The sequence below is a fragment of the Podarcis bocagei genome (genome assembly GCF_964188305.1).
Source record: "Podarcis bocagei genome assembly, chromosome: 6".
NCBI lineage: Eukaryota > Metazoa > Chordata > Lepidosauria > Squamata > Lacertidae > Podarcis > Podarcis bocagei.
The window spans coordinates 81357535-81375073 of NC_138130.1; the positions used below are offsets into that span (position 1 = coordinate 81357535).

The following is a 17539-nucleotide window of genomic DNA, read 5'->3' on the forward strand; positions in this document are numbered from 1 at the left end:
ATATCTGAGCTAGTGTGGTTAGAGTGTCGGACCAAGACCTGGGAGTAAAAGGTAAAGGTAAAGGGGCCCCTGACCATTAGGTCTAGTCATGACCAACTCTGGGGTTGCGGTGCTCATCTCACTTTATTGGCCGAGGGAGCCGGCGTCCAGCTTCCGGGTCAAGTGGCCAGCATGACTAAGCCGCTTCTGGCGAACCAGAGCAGCGCATGGAAATGCCGTTTACCTTCCCGCTGGAGCGGTACCTATTTATCTACTTGCACTTTGACGTGCTTTCGAACTGCTAGGTTGGCAGGAGCAGGGACCGAGCAACGGAGCTCACCCCGTCGCAGGGATTTGAACCGCCGACCTTCTGATCGGCAAGTTCTAGGCTCTGTGGTTTAACCACAGCGCCACCCACGTCCCTCAAGACCTGGGAGACCAGGGTTCAAATCCTTACTCAGCCGTGAAGTTCACCTTAGGCCAGTCACTCATTCTGAGCTTAACCAACCTCACAGGGTTGCTGTGAATATAAAACAAGGAGGAGGAGAATTGTGTACGTCACCTTGAGCTCCTTGGAGGAAAAGTGGGATACAAATGTATTAAATCAATAATAATAACCTCAAGGGAAAGCAAAATGCCAAATGGCCAGAAGGTAGACTGGTGTGAACGACAAGCAAAATGACCAATGACCAGAAGATAGACTGGTGCAAATGTTTCACAGGGAATTTTCAGGGAAATTAATACATCCAAAAGGACCATGCATTCAGGAGGAAAGGATGTATTAAACAGCAGCAGTTGTTTACAGAATGAGAAAGGATTTGGTCACCTCCCATATCTCAGAGCAGAGCCTGGTGCCCTGCAGGTGGAAGAATTCTAAGTGGCGGAAAAGGAGGACCAAGCCATAACAGACATTTTAGGAACATGCACGTATATGTATATGTACATTATACGGACTCCGATATGCATGCTTGAAAAGCTCACCAGCAGGTGTTGCGGCAGTCTTCGGCGCTGGAAGTAAACTCCTACGGGCAGCTGCTGCGTTGTTTGATGCCTGTGGTGGAGTCCTACTGGCCCCCTTGAGTGTTTCTTTAGAAGGCTCAGCTGCCTTAGGAATGGTTTGCTCCTCATTTCCAACGTTTGAACCTGCGGGAAGCCAAAGCCACACTAATTAGAACTTCATAAAAAATAGATACAAATTGCTAGATCTGTATTTGCAGTTTCAAACCTTCACCAAAAATTTAAAAAAGTTTGCTGCTCCGAAATACTTGGGTAATTAGGAAGTTAAATTGTACTTGCTTTGGAGTGGATGTACTGCATCGTTTTCAATCAACTCAGCGGGAAGGCTACATACGTAGCATACATTTAAAGCATGCACACACACACACATACACCAAGAATCCTGGAGAGAGTAGTTTAAGGGTCTGGGAATTAGAGATCTGTGAGGCGCAAACTACAGTTCCCAGGATTCTTGAGGGGTGTGTGCGTGCTTCAAATGCACTTCAAATGTATGGTGTGTATGCAGCTATGTACAAAATGGAATGGGACATGGGTGGCGCTGTGGGTTAAACTACACAGCCTAGGGCTTGCTGATCAGAAGGTCGGCGGTTCGAATCCCTGCGACGGGGTGAGCTCCCGTTGCTCGGTCCCTGCTCCTGCCAACCTAGCAGTTCGAAAGCACGTCAAAGTGCAAGTAGATAAATAGGTACCGCTCCGGCGGGAAGGTAAACGGCGTTTCCGTGTGCTGCTCTGGTTCGCCAAAAGCGGCTTAGTCATGCTGGCCACATGACCCGGAAGCGAGATGAGCGCTGCAACCCCAGAGTCATCCGCAATTGGACCTAACGGTCAGGGGTCCCTTTACCTTTTACAAAGTGGAATGGTAAAAGGCTTATTTACTAAAGGCTTCATTTTTATTCTACTTGGTCTTCTGAGAACTAACATAGATGAGGTGTAAACAGATCTACTTTTTAAAAAAGCAGTCATGGGAGAAGGAGGAGAGGCTCCAACTTTGATCAGAGCGGTCGTGCCAGAAAAGAAAGCACTTAACCTTACCACTGGTAAGGGGGCCTGAGAGCCCACTGCCCAAAGACATCAGCCAGCACAGCATCTGAGTTGGCATAACAATGGGCGTTATATGTATTTATGTGTCTTTCAATGAACTGAAATGAGTGAAAGATTATGAATTGTGGGGAGAGAGAGTGTGTGAACTTGACAGCTGCTTATTATTATTATTATTATTATTATTATTATTATTATTATTATTATTAGTTGCTATTTTGGTAATGTTGTTTTATAGATTATACATGCCCTATTGATTTGTTAATCACATAATATGACTTTTGCTGTAATTGAGATGTTTAGCTTTTTTTTTTAGTTGCTACCTTGTTAATAGTGTTTTATAGATTGCAATTGTTTTATTGGTGGTTTACTATTTGTTTTTTAAAAAATATGCTGTATTTGTGATGCCTTATTATGTCCAAAACACCTGGAAGGTACCAGGTTGAGGGAAGACTGCTGTAGTTTCATTGAGAGTGTGCAAGCATTCCTGCATCCTCATCTTGCCTAGGGAAGGGCCTCTTTCAGTAGAATACTAGCTGTGCTTTTGATTGAAAAGCAAACTGGCTTGTGTTTGCTGCAAGAAAGGGGAACGTATCCATTTCTCTGCCTGTGATTTCAGTTTCCTACTATATTACTAGGAAACAAGTGCAAACTGCCATTCTCTCAGAATAGAGCCTTGCACTGTTTTTTATTATCGTTTCCCAGTACAATCTCTTTCAATCAGCACATCCATATTGATCTCATTCTCATATCTAATCACAAATTATCAGGCTTTGCAACCCCTGTATATTCTCTTCAGCTATTTCCCAACCCAGAAAATAATCCCTGCTGTGCTCTTTGCATATGCATGGAAATCAGTGCTTTTAAAACATTTTCTAAAAAGGCCAGCACTGGGAGTAAATGGGATGCTTAAGTAGACTGAGAGATTACAGTGTTTTGTGGCTTCAGTGCTCGCAACAGAACAAGTGGGGGGAGTATACGGCAAGTGATATACTGTACAGAATTCCACAGGAAAACTACTGTATTGTGCTTACTCTCATCATATTAAAAAGAATACAATGCAGTGCTATTTATATGCCTGTGCCTTTTAAAGAAGTAGTCACCCTATCCATACATGTGGATTTGGTTGCAGGAAAACATTGCCTTGGTTTGGCTCTGCAAACTTTAAATTTTATTATAAATATATATCCATTTTAGAGCAAGCAAGAAAACACATTTCCGGCCAAGGCAGGTGTGTGAGAGAGGTGTGTGTCTTGGCTATAACTACACACACCATCATAAAGTTTGCTGTTTACCTGTGTGGGTCCCAGCTGAAAGCAGCACTTCCGAAATCAGAATGGATTCCTACAAACATATTGGGCCTTTTCTCAAATAATGAAGCAACATTAAAAATTCAAAAGAAAAGCAACCTGCTGTAGTCAAAAGAGAACAGGAAAACCACAGGCCGATGAGCAGGAATGAGTATTATTCTATGTAAGCAAAGATGTTTTGGTGCAGAATTGCAAAGAACAGATCACAAATTAGCAAACAGTAATTAAGACATGCAGTCTCAAGTCACCGCTTAGATTCTATGGCGGGCCTCTATGTAATATGCATGCCACATTCCGCAACCCAGCCTGACACAAAACACCAGTCAAGTACTGCAGCATATAGGATGTGAGATTAATGTGCTTTTACACACCACATGTGTACTAGAGAGCTAGGTAAACTGCATTACTGCCAGCAAAGATTGGATGTGTTAATTCTATATAACCTGGCTGGGCACATGTACCAGTAATGTGCTATTTTTAAAACATTTTCTCGAGTTCTAATTTAGATTTGTTCCCAGAGGTGTTCCACTAATTCTTCTCCAAAATCTCCCTTCCCCCCTCATTTTACTCTAAATGAAGTTAGCATAGCCCATGTATTGTCTTATGCAAATTTGTGCCCACTTCTGCTGATGTGACAAAAGTGTCATAGAACACTACATTTATTTATTTGTTTATTTAGAAGTGCTTTTAATTGATCTTGCCTCAGCGCACTGTTTTCTTAAGTTACATTTTACTGCTGCAAACAGTCTTAGAATTTATATGAAGGGTGGTATAAATACATTGTTAACAAAATAAGTAAATAAATCTCATTTCAAATGAACTATCCACATAATCTTAATGCTATTTATTATTCATGGTGTTGTGATTACTAAGCTCATTTGGATAGCTTGCCTATGGAATCTCTCTCCCTCTCTCTGGCCAATTTAGCTTAAAATTCAAATGAGAGAAGAAGTTGCCTTCAAGAAGAAAATGTTTTATTATTATTTGCCCAGTAGAATATGTCAAATGTCTTTTTTATTGAAAATTCATGTGCTTATCTGTTATTCTCTTATGTGAAATTTATTATACAGAGAACACTTCAATTTACAAATCTGGCTGGCTTCCAGCGTGGAAGTCATTCTTCTGTTTGAAGTATGAGGTGTCAGGGGAAGTTACATAATCTCTTCTGAGAAGGCTCTTTCATTACCAACCGGGGGAAAATGCCTTTAAAGTTATTTAGTATGAAATGCAGCTTTGAATAAATACTGTTAGCATTTGAAATACAGCAGATGTAGTGACTAATTGTAGCATTATTGTAGGAATGCGGAAAGGCAGCCCCAAATACGACCTGCTTGTGTACCAAGCAATATTGTACTAGGAAATGCCCATTATATGCAAACTGATCTTGTTAGTACATACATTTTGGTTCTGCAGACAGACAACATGAGTCAAGGAGAATACTCTCAGAAGAGAGGAAACTTTAAAAACAATTCCGTATCTGACAAAGAAGGTTTTTGAAATTGTGGGGCAAGAACATAAAGAACAAAGGAAGAGCCTGTTGAATCAGGCCAATGTTCCATCTCAGTCCAGCACCCTGTTCTCAGCAGTGTCCAACCCGATGCCTGTGGGAAACCTGAAAGAAGGCTCTGAGCACAAAGGACTCTCCCTTCCTGTGTTCCCAGCTGCTGGCATTTCAGAAGCAACAACGCCTTTGACTATGGAAGCTGAGTAAAGCCACTGTGGCTAGTAGATTTAAATAGCTCTCTCCTCCATGAAGTCATCTAATCCTCTTTTAAAGCCATCTAGGCTAATGACGGGACGCGGGTGGCGCTGTGGGTAAAACCTCAGCGCCTAGGACTTGCCAATCACATGGTCGGCAGTTCAAATCCCCGCGGCGGGGTGAGCTCCCGTCTTTCGGTCCCAGCTCCTGCCCACCTAGCAGTTCGAAAGCACTCTTGAGTGCAAGTAGACAAATAGGTACCGCTTTATAGCGGGAAGGTAAACGGCGTTTCCATGTGCAGCTTCGTCACACTGGCCACGTGACCCAGAAGTGTCTCCAGACAGCGCTGGCCCCCGGCCTCTTAAGTGAGATGGGCGCACAACCCTAGAGACGGACACGACTGGCCCGTACGGGCAGGGGTACCTTTACCTTTACTAGGCTAATGACAAACCTAGACAGCATCCTAAAAAGCAGAGACATCACCTTGCCAACAAAGGTCTGTATAGTTAAAGCTATGGTTTTCCCAGTAGTGTTGTGTGGAAGTGAGAGCTGGACCATCAAGAAGGCTGATCGCCAAAGAATTGATGCTTTTGAATTATAGTGCTGGAGGAGACTCTTGAGAGTCCCATGGACTGCAAGAAGATCAAACCTATCCATTCTGAAGGAAATCAGCCCTGAGTGCTCACTGGAAGGACAGATTGTGAAGCTGAGGCTCCAATACTTTGGCCACCTCACGAGAAGAGAAGACTCCCTGGAAAAGACCCTGATGTTGTGAAAGATGGAGGGCACAAGGAGAAGAGGATGAAAGAGGATGAGATGGTTGGATAGTGTTCTTGAAGCTACCATGATGAGTTTGACTAAACTGTGGGAGGCAGTGGAAGACACAAGTGCCTGGTTTGCTCTGGTCCATGGGGTCACGAAGAGTCGGACACGACTAAACAACTAAACAACAACAACTACAGGCTGTTGGCCCTTACTGCCTCCAGTGGGAGTGAGTTCCAGCGTCTAACTATGTACTGTGAAGATTTACTTTCCTTTACTTGCCCCAAATCTTCCAAATTTCAGCTTCATTGGAGATGTATGTATTGTCATGAGAGGGAGAAAATGCACCAAGAAAAGTTTTTCCTCCATGCCATTCTATAATATTGTGTCATGTCACCTCTTAGTTGTCTTTTCCCTAAATGAAAAGGTCCCAGGTGCTGCAACCTTTCCTCACTGAGGAGAATGCAGAACTGAACATAGCGGCTAAATTGTTTGTACATTTGTTTTATTCGTTATTACATATACACGCCATGTTTCCTCCAAGAACTCAATGTGTGGCTTACGTGGTATTTCCTCTCCCCATTTCATCCTAACAACAACAATCCTCTGGGGGTAGGTAAGGCTGAGAGACGGTTATTAAGTAGTGGGTTGACAAAGCAGATGACACAGAGATTTCTCCAAGTAGTTCTTTATAAGTAAGCTGGAACTGAACTGGACAGCAAACAGCTCAGCTGGCCTGCTTTTATAGGCAGCTGGCTGTCAGCATTGTAACAACAACAGCCCAGGGTTTCCCGCCTAAATTAACTGACGTGGACCTGAGTGAAAACTAGGTATATACACAATTCCCCCCTGGTGGCCAGATTGAGAACTTCAATACATAACACCAGTGATTGGCCCAAAGTCACCCAGTGAGCTTCATGGCTGGAATTTAAACTCTGGTATCCCAAGATAGCTCAATCGGTAGAGCACGAGATTCTTAATCTCAGAGTCATGGGTTCGAGCCCCACATTAGATTCCTACATTGCAGGGGGTTGGACTGGAAGACCCTCAGAGCCTGTCCCAACTCTACAATTCTATGGTTCTCTATAGCTTTCTAGACAATCTGAATTAGGAGCTAGTCTAACAACTATACCATGCAGGCTCATCATAATCCTAGTCTCCCAAATTTTGTCCTGCTTCAAATCAAACTGGCAAAATTTGTTTGAGGGTGAAACCTATGTTGTAGACAGTAGCTACTCAGTCAGGAAACATTGCCATCAGTTCCATAAATGATTTTTCCAAGGACCACAACAATACAAAATGAAATGGGGGCTGGCAGGGGATGAGTGGGCAGAGTAGGGTGTTACAATAACACTGAATTAAGTTTCTGTTGCTCAGAATAACAACATGATACAACTTAAAACTAAAAGACACAAATCCTACGCCAATACTGTAAGGGGAAATATTTCATGCAAAACACCATTGTTTACATTTCCCTGTTGGAGGGAAAAAATGAATACAGCCTGCAGCATAGTATTAAATATGTATCCCATAATTCCTGGCAATATGGTTTGCAATACATGCTGCTTGAAACAGCCTCTAACCTCCCGAGAAGTAGCTGTAACACAACAGACCGAAGGTCAGGTGAATGGAGGCACCATACTAAATGAAAGTTTAGTCTACTTGCAAAAGTTGATTCCCATCACTGAAATGAATGGGCTGGAATGCTTGCAAGAGTTCCATGTGTGTGGTGGAGTGCAGAGAGGTTTTTAGATTGGGACAATAGTATTCATCTTTGGACAATCAGCCTTTAAGGTTACTAGACGGTGCCTTTGTAATCAACGCTCAATATTTAGCCTTTGAGTTTATCAGCCAGCAATCAAGAAGCCTCATCATGTCATGTGGCTATGTTGAATTTAGAGATGCAACAGAGGAGGAGCAGAGACACAAAATAGTTTGCAAAAAGAGTAGTAAGAAATGGTACCAGCCCAATCTATCTTTTTCTGGAAACACAGACCCAGAGAGGGAGATAAAGCCGACTGATCATTTTATTCCGCAGGCAGCTAATATCAGTGACTGATTTCTTCAAGTCAGAGTTCACACTTTATGATTATTGCAAACGGATGTACATTTTCAAGCAAACACCTGCGCAGCATCCTGGAGGTCTGATAAGCATACAGATGAGGCCTCTGAAGAATTTCTCAGAAGAGTGCAATGTTTTCAAGATTATTTCATGATTTTATAAAATTAAGTCCACTGTAAGAGGGACGTAGGAATAAAATACGTAAAATAACGACATTAACATTGCTATTATTTTAAATCAAGAGTGTGCAACAAATTGTATCAAATTGTATCAAATTTAAGCAAAAGGATCTTGTATTTTTGTATTCAGGCAAAGCTAGCTTAAACCCACCACCTCTTAATAAAATGAGCCAGTGTTTATTATTAACAGTAAGACAATGACATTAATCTCAGTGCATACAACAGATGTTTTCCTACTACTGGGGGAGAATATATTTTCATATTCATCTTTTATATTTCTACCCTATTTCTAACTATTCTACTTTAAGGATATTCAAGACTATGTACTTTTCCAAAAAGCAACTTAAGCCCATCATTTTAATGGATTCCAGGTTGTAGGGGCAGAAGTAAAACCAGCAAATAGGGCATACACACCATACAGCCAGTCACCCCTCCCTTATGAAAACCCACCCCCATATAAAAATGTGGGGAAATTGTTTATCCTGCTATCAACAGTACAGTACTTTCAGCAGCTTGGATAGTGGATATTACTGGAAAGAAGGCAAGAAAGTGCTGTCAGAGTGAGACCTATAGATTCTCAGCTACGCCAGTGTCAAGAGCAGGAGTCAGCGAACGTCAGCAATAAAACACCTGGAGTCAGTTAACTCTTTATTCAAGAAACGAAAACAGCTCAGGCCTAGTGGTCACAGCAACTCTCCCCAATAGGTCTTGCCATAATGAGGCAGTTGTGAGGACTGAGTCCCACCACTCCCTGAGGTTCCTTTCCCAGTAGCCTACAGCTCCATCGTCTTGTCTCTCATTGCTCTGCTCTCTATATACCTCTTCTGGTTCTGGGAGCCCAAGAGGGAGGGGAGCTAGTCACAGCAGGAAGGGGAGATTCCCTGGCTTCTTCAGCAGCCTGCTTCATCTCTGCCTCCTGTCTCCTTCTCCTCTCCTGCCTCTAAGTCTGGACTGCTCTCTGCCACAGACTCTTTCTGCTCACTAAACCCTGTTGCCTCTTCAGCTTCCGATGCCTCCTCCTCCTCCCAGTCTTCTCCCTCTGACCACTCATTGTTGTCCCACCACCAAAACCCTAGGGGGGGCTCCCCATCACCCCTCTGCATCCAGCCAGTTCGTGACAACTAGGGGCAACGTAGCAAGTCTTGTGATAACATTCCCCTCTCAGAGCAGGAGTTAAATTGCAGCCCACCCTGGTATAGCGCAAGGAGCAAAGCAGGTGCACTGAAATGCCGCATCCCACCCCCTAAAAAAGAGCCAGTTCTGAAACTCTCCAAGTAACCCAATTTCAAAAGTGTATGGGAGCAATCAAAGCACAGAAACTGCTTTGGCTGTCATTTTGACATTCCTGGACGGGACCCAAATTCCTGCATATGTCAGTTCTCCAACACGCTATACATCAGCAGCCATCTGCTTCGTATGGCAAGGTGCCTACTTTGATGGTGCATAGGAGAGATGTGGTTTTAATAGGAGAGATGTGCCCATGAAAAGATATAATAGATGCCACATCTTCTCCTTAAGGAGCTCCTCCCCAACCCAAGCCCACACGCTTATCGCAAGGAAAGCCATTTGTTGAAATTGTATATCCCCAACAAATATCCTTTCCTGCTGTTGCCTTTAAAGAACATCATTAAAGAATCATGCTTCCCCTAAAGGCATGTAGAGGCACAGCTCAGATTTGAGGGGATGCTGCACGTTCAGCACTTCCAATCCCTATTGTGCAGCGCCCTGACAGAAAGCCTCACTCAGGCTAATGCCCTGCTGGCCTACAGAACTAGCAAAGGCCCCTGTGGAACCAGTGTGGGACACACAGTCTGTATGGCTACTGCCCAGCTTTGAATAAAGATAGCAAATGGTAGCTGCTTTTTCCAGGGATGCTCCACATCTCTTTCTGTGACTGCATACACACCATACAGGGACACAGGTGGTGCTGTGGTCTAAACCACCAAGCCTCTTGGGCTTGCTGATCGTGAGGTCAGCAGTTTGAATCCGTGTAACGGGGTGAGCTCCTGTTGCCCCGTCCCAGCTTCTGCCAACCTACCAGTTCGAAAGCATACCAGCACGAGTAGATAAATAGGTACCACTGTGGTGAGAGGGTAAATAGCGTTTCTGTGCACTCTGGCTTCTGTCACAGTGTCCCGTTGCATCAGAAGTGGTTTAGTCATGCTAGCCACATGACCCAGAAATCTGTCTGTGGACAAACACTGGCTCCCTCAGCCTGAAAGCAGATTTGATCACTGCACCCCTTAGACGAATTCGACTGGACTTAACTGTCCAGGGGTCCTTTATCTTTACCTTTACACCATACATTTAAAAGCACATTCTGCCTCAGCAAAGAATCACAAGAACTGTAGTTCATCCCCTCACAACCCTTAACAAAGGGTTCTTTGGATTCTTCGGCAGGGACAACATGCTTTAAATGTATCGTATGTAAGCAGGGAAGTTGGGATTCCTTTGCGTGGACAAACTCCCCTGGACTAAGGGCTATTCTCCTGCCTTGTTACTGATTTCCTAGTAATATCTGAATCTCAGCCTGGCTCCTTAGGAACTACATTTCTTAGCTTCATTTCTGCTTAGCCACTTACCTCTCTCATTTGTAAGAAAATAGGATGCTGCCTTAGTATATTGACTGTCTAATTTAGTATTACGTACACCAGCGGCAGGAAACTTCCTGGGTCCAATTGGGCCAGCATTTCATTCATTCATCCATTCATCCATTTGGTTGGTCCATTAGTCCACTGCACCATGCCACACCCACCTGCCCTACTCCTGATGCCATTTATGAGTCCAGGTGTGGGGCAGGTAATGATGCGTAAAGTAGGGTACCAACAAACAGCTGATGAGAGCTGCCTGCAACCCCCTGTGCTTTTGCCCATGTAATTTGATTTCAGACTGCCCAGGCAAAGGGAAACACTTCACCTGATATAATGGTGACCTCTAGTGATTTACAGGGTGCGTGGTCACAACCACCTGTCAAAATGACTCATGGAGGGTTGGGAGAAGGGAAGACCCATCCCACACTGGCTGCAAAAGTTTCCCCACTCCAGTCTACACCCTCCAACAATGGCTTTCCAGTGGCTCAGATGGAGTTCCTTCCTAGCTATATTTGGAGACACCAAAGATTGAACCTGGGTCCTTCTTCACAAAAGCCTGTTGCTGAATCACTGAGCTACAACCCTTCATATCTATAGGGCCAGGGGTGAGGAACCTCTGACCTATGGGCTAATCTTGGCCCATCAGGGTGTGAGTTTGATCTGCAAGGTCCCAAAGACAGACCTACCTGTCAATCAGCGGACACCAATCTGATGGGCAGGTGATGTCAGTTGATGGGTGCTATGTGTTCATTTTGCATTGGCTGTGTGCAACACAGCACCTGGAAGGAACTAGCACATGGCCAAAGCAGCAGGATTTAAACTCCTGCTCTTCAACTAATGGGGTGGTAGTGGTTTGATCCAGCTCATATCTTTGCAGGGAGCAGAATTGATGCATCCCCTGATCAGCAGAGATAATTCTGCTTGGTGCTGCTTCACCAGCATGTTTCCCTGCAGAGAATGCCCTGGTGAAGCCGGTCCCCAAAGAGAGCAGGACTGAAAGTCTCTGCTCATCAGCTCATCAGCGGAGTCTTCAATTCTGCTGGGTGATGCTTTGCCCTGTGGGGAATGTGGAGAGGAGATACAGATCCCCACCTGTAGGATGTCTTTACAGACCTGCTCCACTCTGTCAATAAAACCTGCAAATATTAATGCAATTTATCTAGCCAGAACAAAACAGAGCAGCTATAGTGCTGCTGGAATTTCTGTGGCATGAGTGGATCAGATAGACAGATGGTGAGCTGGCTATCATTTAGGCTTTAGCTGAATGAGAGCCAAGCTGGGATGCTTTAGCTGCTTGGTTAGGCTGATTTTAAATTCCCTTCTGGCTAATGTAGCAATCAAGCATCTAATGTTTGGGATGCACTGCAAACAGGGTTGAACAAGCCCACTGCTCAACCTCCTCCACCTCTGCAGGCTAAATTTGACTGGTGGATGGTTCCACTCACCTGTCAAAGTTGAGGAGTCCCCACCCCTGATTTAAGGTGGGCGAGAGACCTACCTTTATCTTGAAATACTTTTCTAGAATCTGCATTCAAGATTCAGGGGAGCTGCAATATGTTACAATGCAAGCTTTAGAACTTCAGATTCCATGCATTTTGTGGGGGAATAATTTCATTCCATTCATTCAAAACATAGTGGCCTCAATCCAACACAGAGCTGCCATGTGTTATAAGCCCATTAAAAATAATGGCTTTAATCATGCCTAACTCTGTGCTGGACTGTGGCCCCTGGATTCATTGCTTTCATGATAATATTAATATTAAAATGTAGATTAGGAATTAATAAATCAGTCCAGTTATTAGCTCAATCTAATGGTAGTTAAGGGTGCTTGCGGGGGCTGAGATTTTAGGAGGTTTTTTGCTGGGTTGTTTTTGCATTTATTAGTTAAAAAGCAATTCAGTTTCTCCAGTAAGTAATTTAGTTTCTTAATCTATCGCCTTTGGAAAACAAGGTACTAACATTATGAAGAGGCGCCTGTATAATTACATGGCTCCTTACTCAAGCTATTTTTCTTAATTAGGACATTGGCTGATAAATGCATTTGCCCATTTATCGCATGTAAAAATTGTGGTATGGTATTAAGTAGAAATATCCTATTAATTTCAGCTCTATAAAAATTTCAGTAGTTAAGTCCTTGAGAAGACTATTGACTGTCTAGCACTTAAGACCTTGAGGAGATTATCAATGAAAAACGTATTAATATATTAAGCACACAGGCCTATTCAAGCAGAAAAGTTTCTGATTTTGTGCAATCTCACAGTCGCCTTTCACAACAATGCAAGAAATTGTGGGTGCGATCAAGTGTGGTGGAATAGAAAGCATAAAGGACTGTTAAAGAAGTAAAAATTGTTCTATTTTTAACCTTAAAAAAAGCCCTTTCCTTTTGTATCAAGAGCTGTGTTTAATCAACTATGCCAAACCCAGGAACTGAGAAAGGATAAAACAGAATTTTGCCTGCTACAAAACACAGCAGTGATGCCCCAGTGCTCAGATACTGTTTGTATGAAGGCTCTGGTGTAGATAAAGTTTCTTAATTGAGCATATATGGATTAATAGATATGGTCATCCTATTATAAGCCATAGTCTGAGGCCCCATTATAGGCCTCTGGAAGCATTTGAGCTTGTAGTATTGTTAAAGATAACAGGGCAAATATATATAAAAAAGGCAAACACTTTTATTCATTTTATGTGCATTGTGCCATACCTCCAAGGAGCTCCCATATTATCCTCAAAAGAACCACTGGAGATGGACTAGGCTAAGAAAAGGTTGCTGGCAAATGAGCAGCATAGAATTGAGGAGTTGGAAGTGACAGTGTCGATCATTTAATCCAAGCCCGCTGCAGTGCAGGAATATGCAGCCATCCCATATGGAGATTGAACCTGCAATCTTGGCATTATTAACACCATGCTCTAACCAGCTGAGCTACCCATGATTGAACGGGAATTCAAACTCAGGCCACATTCAAACCACACATTTAAAGCGCTATGGTTGCACTTTAAATGCTCATGTACCAAAGATTTGATGCTATTGGTCTCATTTCCCCCCACACCACAGCTTCTTCCTCACTCTCATTGCTCCTGCTAGTGCAGTAACAAGCACACACATGTCAGAAGCTTTCCTTCAAAAATGGAGTTTTTCTCCTGCGTGTTCTCCTAACAAGCCCAAGGCGCAGCAAAGGGAGCCATCTGGTTTCATAACCACAACAACCTTGTGAGGTAGGTCAGGGCTAGAGCTTCACATCTGAGTGGCGATTTGAACTCAGGTCTCCCCTCTCCGTGTCAGACGTTCTGCTTGACACTGGCTCCTGCACGATTCACTCTCACGCTATTGTTTCACTAATCCTTAGAACAGGAGAGTCTGATGGAAAGTCAATTTGGTGTCTGCCTACCCTGATTTTTCCAAAACCGAGAAACTCAATCCTGTCAATCATATGAAGTGCTGAGAAGTCTTTGCAGTTATTTGACAGCCATGTCTTAAATTGCTAAGGAAATATACAAATAATAATAATAAGAAGCAGTCTAGATAAGAAGAGATCTTTACCCCACTCTTGATGTTGTGCACAGTCTCAGGTTAGAGTACCTCCACCTACACCGCAATTGCTTGAGGTATAGTATTACAGTAGTAATTAATTAATGAAATCCACCTTTATCTTGAAACAGCTTTCATTTCTTAAATAGTTTGTGGCAACTACTGCTGTCTGCCTGGAGGGGAGAAGATGTGCAATGCAATGAGTAATTCATGAATTTAGATAGGAAAGGAATAAATTGTTTTGTAAAATATTCATCAAATGCTACTAGGTAACTGTTTGCCAGGTTGTGTGTGTGTGTGTGTGTGTGTGCTTCTTTTATGGAGGCTGTGCCTTTTTATACATTTTACAGACTTGCAGAAAAGCCACCCCATAAACCTGGAAGTACACCCTCCTGTTCAGAGCATTTGACACATATTGGTTGTGTACACATAATGTACATTTAAAGCACATAGCTCCCTCCTTATCCTGGTAGCTGCAGTTTGCCCTCACAGAGCTACAATTTCCAGCACCTTTAAACTACAGTTCCCAGGATATTCGTTGAGGGAGGTTGTGTTCTTTAAGTGCGGCATTCCATATGTTATTGGACTCCAGCTTCTATCCTCCCTGACCGTGGGCCACGCGGGCTGGGACTGATGCGGGTTGGAACGCAACATATGGAGGGCCACAGGTGTCTCAGCCCTGGCTTATGACAACCTTATCTGGATGGGGGTTGAGAAAATAACAGCATATTTAAGATGACCTAGTGAATTCATGGCTGAATTCATGGCAGAGGTGAGATTTGAACTGGTTCCCAACTTTTAACCACATTGCATCTCCACTATACTCCCTCCATGCTCCAAAGCTCCAAGAAACTGCTAATGCAGATATTTTCAACCTTTTCAGGACCCACTTTTAAGCCAGACATGCATTTGGGGACGCCTTTATATTAGGATCAGCTGGATAACTTGTTTGGTTACAGCATGGTGATGATAATGCTAATGTTGCAGGTTTGAGCCCCATATGGGAAAGCTGCATATTCCTGCATTGCAGGGGGTAAGCTAGATGATTTTCAGGGTACCTTCTAACTCTACAATTCCATGATTTGCAGGGTGGTGATACTCCAGTTGCAACCCACCTTGGATCAGGCTGTGACAGTGGGTCACGACCCACCAGTTGAAGGCTGGTGCTCTAATGCACACACGGAACTCTTGCACAACGTTGCTTTATATTGTCTCCCGTGAACCCTCTGTTCAATATATCATCTATCTATCATCTATCTATCTATCTATCTATCTCCACTTATTATTTATGGAGGTTTCTACCCTGCCCTTCAAATTCCCAGTCCAGCTTACAATAACATCAGGAACACAATAAAAATAACGTAATACTCCAACCCAATATAGTAAAGGCAACAAAGCGAAAGAGAGAAGAGTAAAAACAATCAGCATGGACAAAACAGATTTGACTAAAAGGCCTGGGAAAGCAAGAAGGTCTTTGCTTGGTGCAGAATTCCAAGGCCCTCCTGCTGGAAGAAAGGCTCCCAGGCATAGAATTAAGCCTCGGTTCAGCAGAATTCATTCACCTATTTAGATGTCCCTTTCAGCGCTTTCCATTCAAGTTTGGTATTTTTGACAAACTAAGGGCTCGTCTACAGTTCCGCTTGTCTTGTGCTTAGAAAGCATGGGTCTGGGCGGTTTTGCTGCTGCCCACCACTTTCCCCCGGAAAACTCACTGCTTAGCAAGCACTAGATCGGAACAAATGACAATCCATGGAAAACCCAGCTGCTGTTTCTTCCGATTCAGCGCTAAACTGAGGATTTCCCCAGGGAGAAGTGGCAGGGCAAACGGAGGTGTAGATGAGCCCTGAGGCACAAGCTGGGCAAGACACTATTCATACATAAACACACATTTATGCACACCCACGGGACCCAATCTGGACGGGTGGGTAATAGGGTTGCATCCCGATTCCCAGAAGTGTCTGGGAAAAGCTGGATGTATGGCAGCCCTAGTGGGTAAGGACAGCTTTGACCCTTTGCACTCTGCTGGGGTCTCAGTCTGGATCACACACACCCTTCCTCCGCTCTTTGCATTGGAAAGCTTCCATTTGTGCCAATGGAAGATTTTCTTCTAAAGCAAATGGCACGTTCAGAGGGCTCAATCAGGATAAAGTCTATGGAGGGGAAGGGCGGGTTTAAACCTTTTAAACCTCCTGCCAAGGTCCTAATCCGTATCACACCACCACCAGCATGCCCACTATTATTATTATTTTTAAAATGCTAGTTGAATGCACATCTCATTTATGTTCAGACGTTGAGGCTGGACACACTTACTCCTCCCTGTGAAGGCAAAGTTCCTAATCACAAAGAGGATTTTAAGTTCATTCACCCAAACACACAGAGATCCCCCCTTCAGATACTTCCTCCCAACGTGGGAAGCTCTGAAGATGAATGCAGGGACCCCGAGGACCAGGGCTCTTTTTCTAGAAAAAGAAGTGCCTAACTCACCATGAACACCTCCCTCATTCTTCTCTTAGAGTGGCAATGGTGCCCACCTGAGAGGTGCCGGGATTGAGTTCTGGGCATGTTCTGGCTGGGGAAAAAAAGCCCTGTTGAAGACCCCAACGCTCCCTGCTTTAAACCCATATACATTTGCCCCTGATCTCTGAAGAGGGCTCCAGCTTGATACTAAAATGATAAGAAGAAACAGTGAGAATTCTTATCCTGAGACTGAGGAATCCTTTCACTATACAGTGCAATTTGGCCATGAATTGTATTCAAGCGCAGCAATTTAGTATTCTTCTTTGATGCTCCAACAAACACCTACAGATTATATCTTTGTTTTGCCTACTCCAGCTATCAGGCTGTCTCCTAAGCCACCTTCAGCTCTCCCTTTCTCGCTTGCATTTATTCCAGGAGGCCTCGCTTGATATCTACATACAGTAGGCATATTACTTTCTTAGTCTCTTGCCAAGCAGCTGATGAAGTAGAGTGTAGCCCAGAGGTGGGGAAACTGTGGCCATTTAGATGTTGTTGAACTGCATCCTCCATCATCCCCAGCCAGCATAGCCAAGGGTCAGCGATGATGGGAACTGTATTCCAACAACATCAGGGGGCAACCACGTATTCCCCACCCCAGGTGGTGAGAAGGCATGCATGCCACAATAAACCCACTTTGCAACAGCAATTATACAGACATGACAACTGCTAGCCAAATACTTTCGCATTTTCAGCAAATCTTTTTGTATCCTAGGGAATGCAGGAATAGCAAGATAAAGATTTGGCTGCTGCAGCAGCTTCTGCTACATCTGGAAAAGTTTCCAATTTTAGCAAAAAGCAATTGGGGTTTCATCAAGAATGTTTCAAGGCGCTCCAGTTCCTGAGTCCCAGGAAGGCT

General features: G+C 43.7%; 1 protein-coding gene across 4 annotated transcripts in view; it reads right to left on the reverse strand.

Moving 5' to 3' along the window:
• The window catches only part of MTUS2 (microtubule associated scaffold protein 2), a 321603-nt gene that overhangs the window by 76809 nt on the left and 227255 nt on the right, over positions 1-17539 (reverse strand). For all 4 annotated transcript variants that reach the window (XM_081197860.1, XM_081197861.1, XM_081197859.1 and 1 more), the window contains one exon: positions 961-1122. In XM_081197860.1, coding sequence (XP_081053986.1) covers positions 961-1122 — 162 coding nt within the window. The remainder of the gene's footprint in view (positions 1-960; positions 1123-17539) is intronic.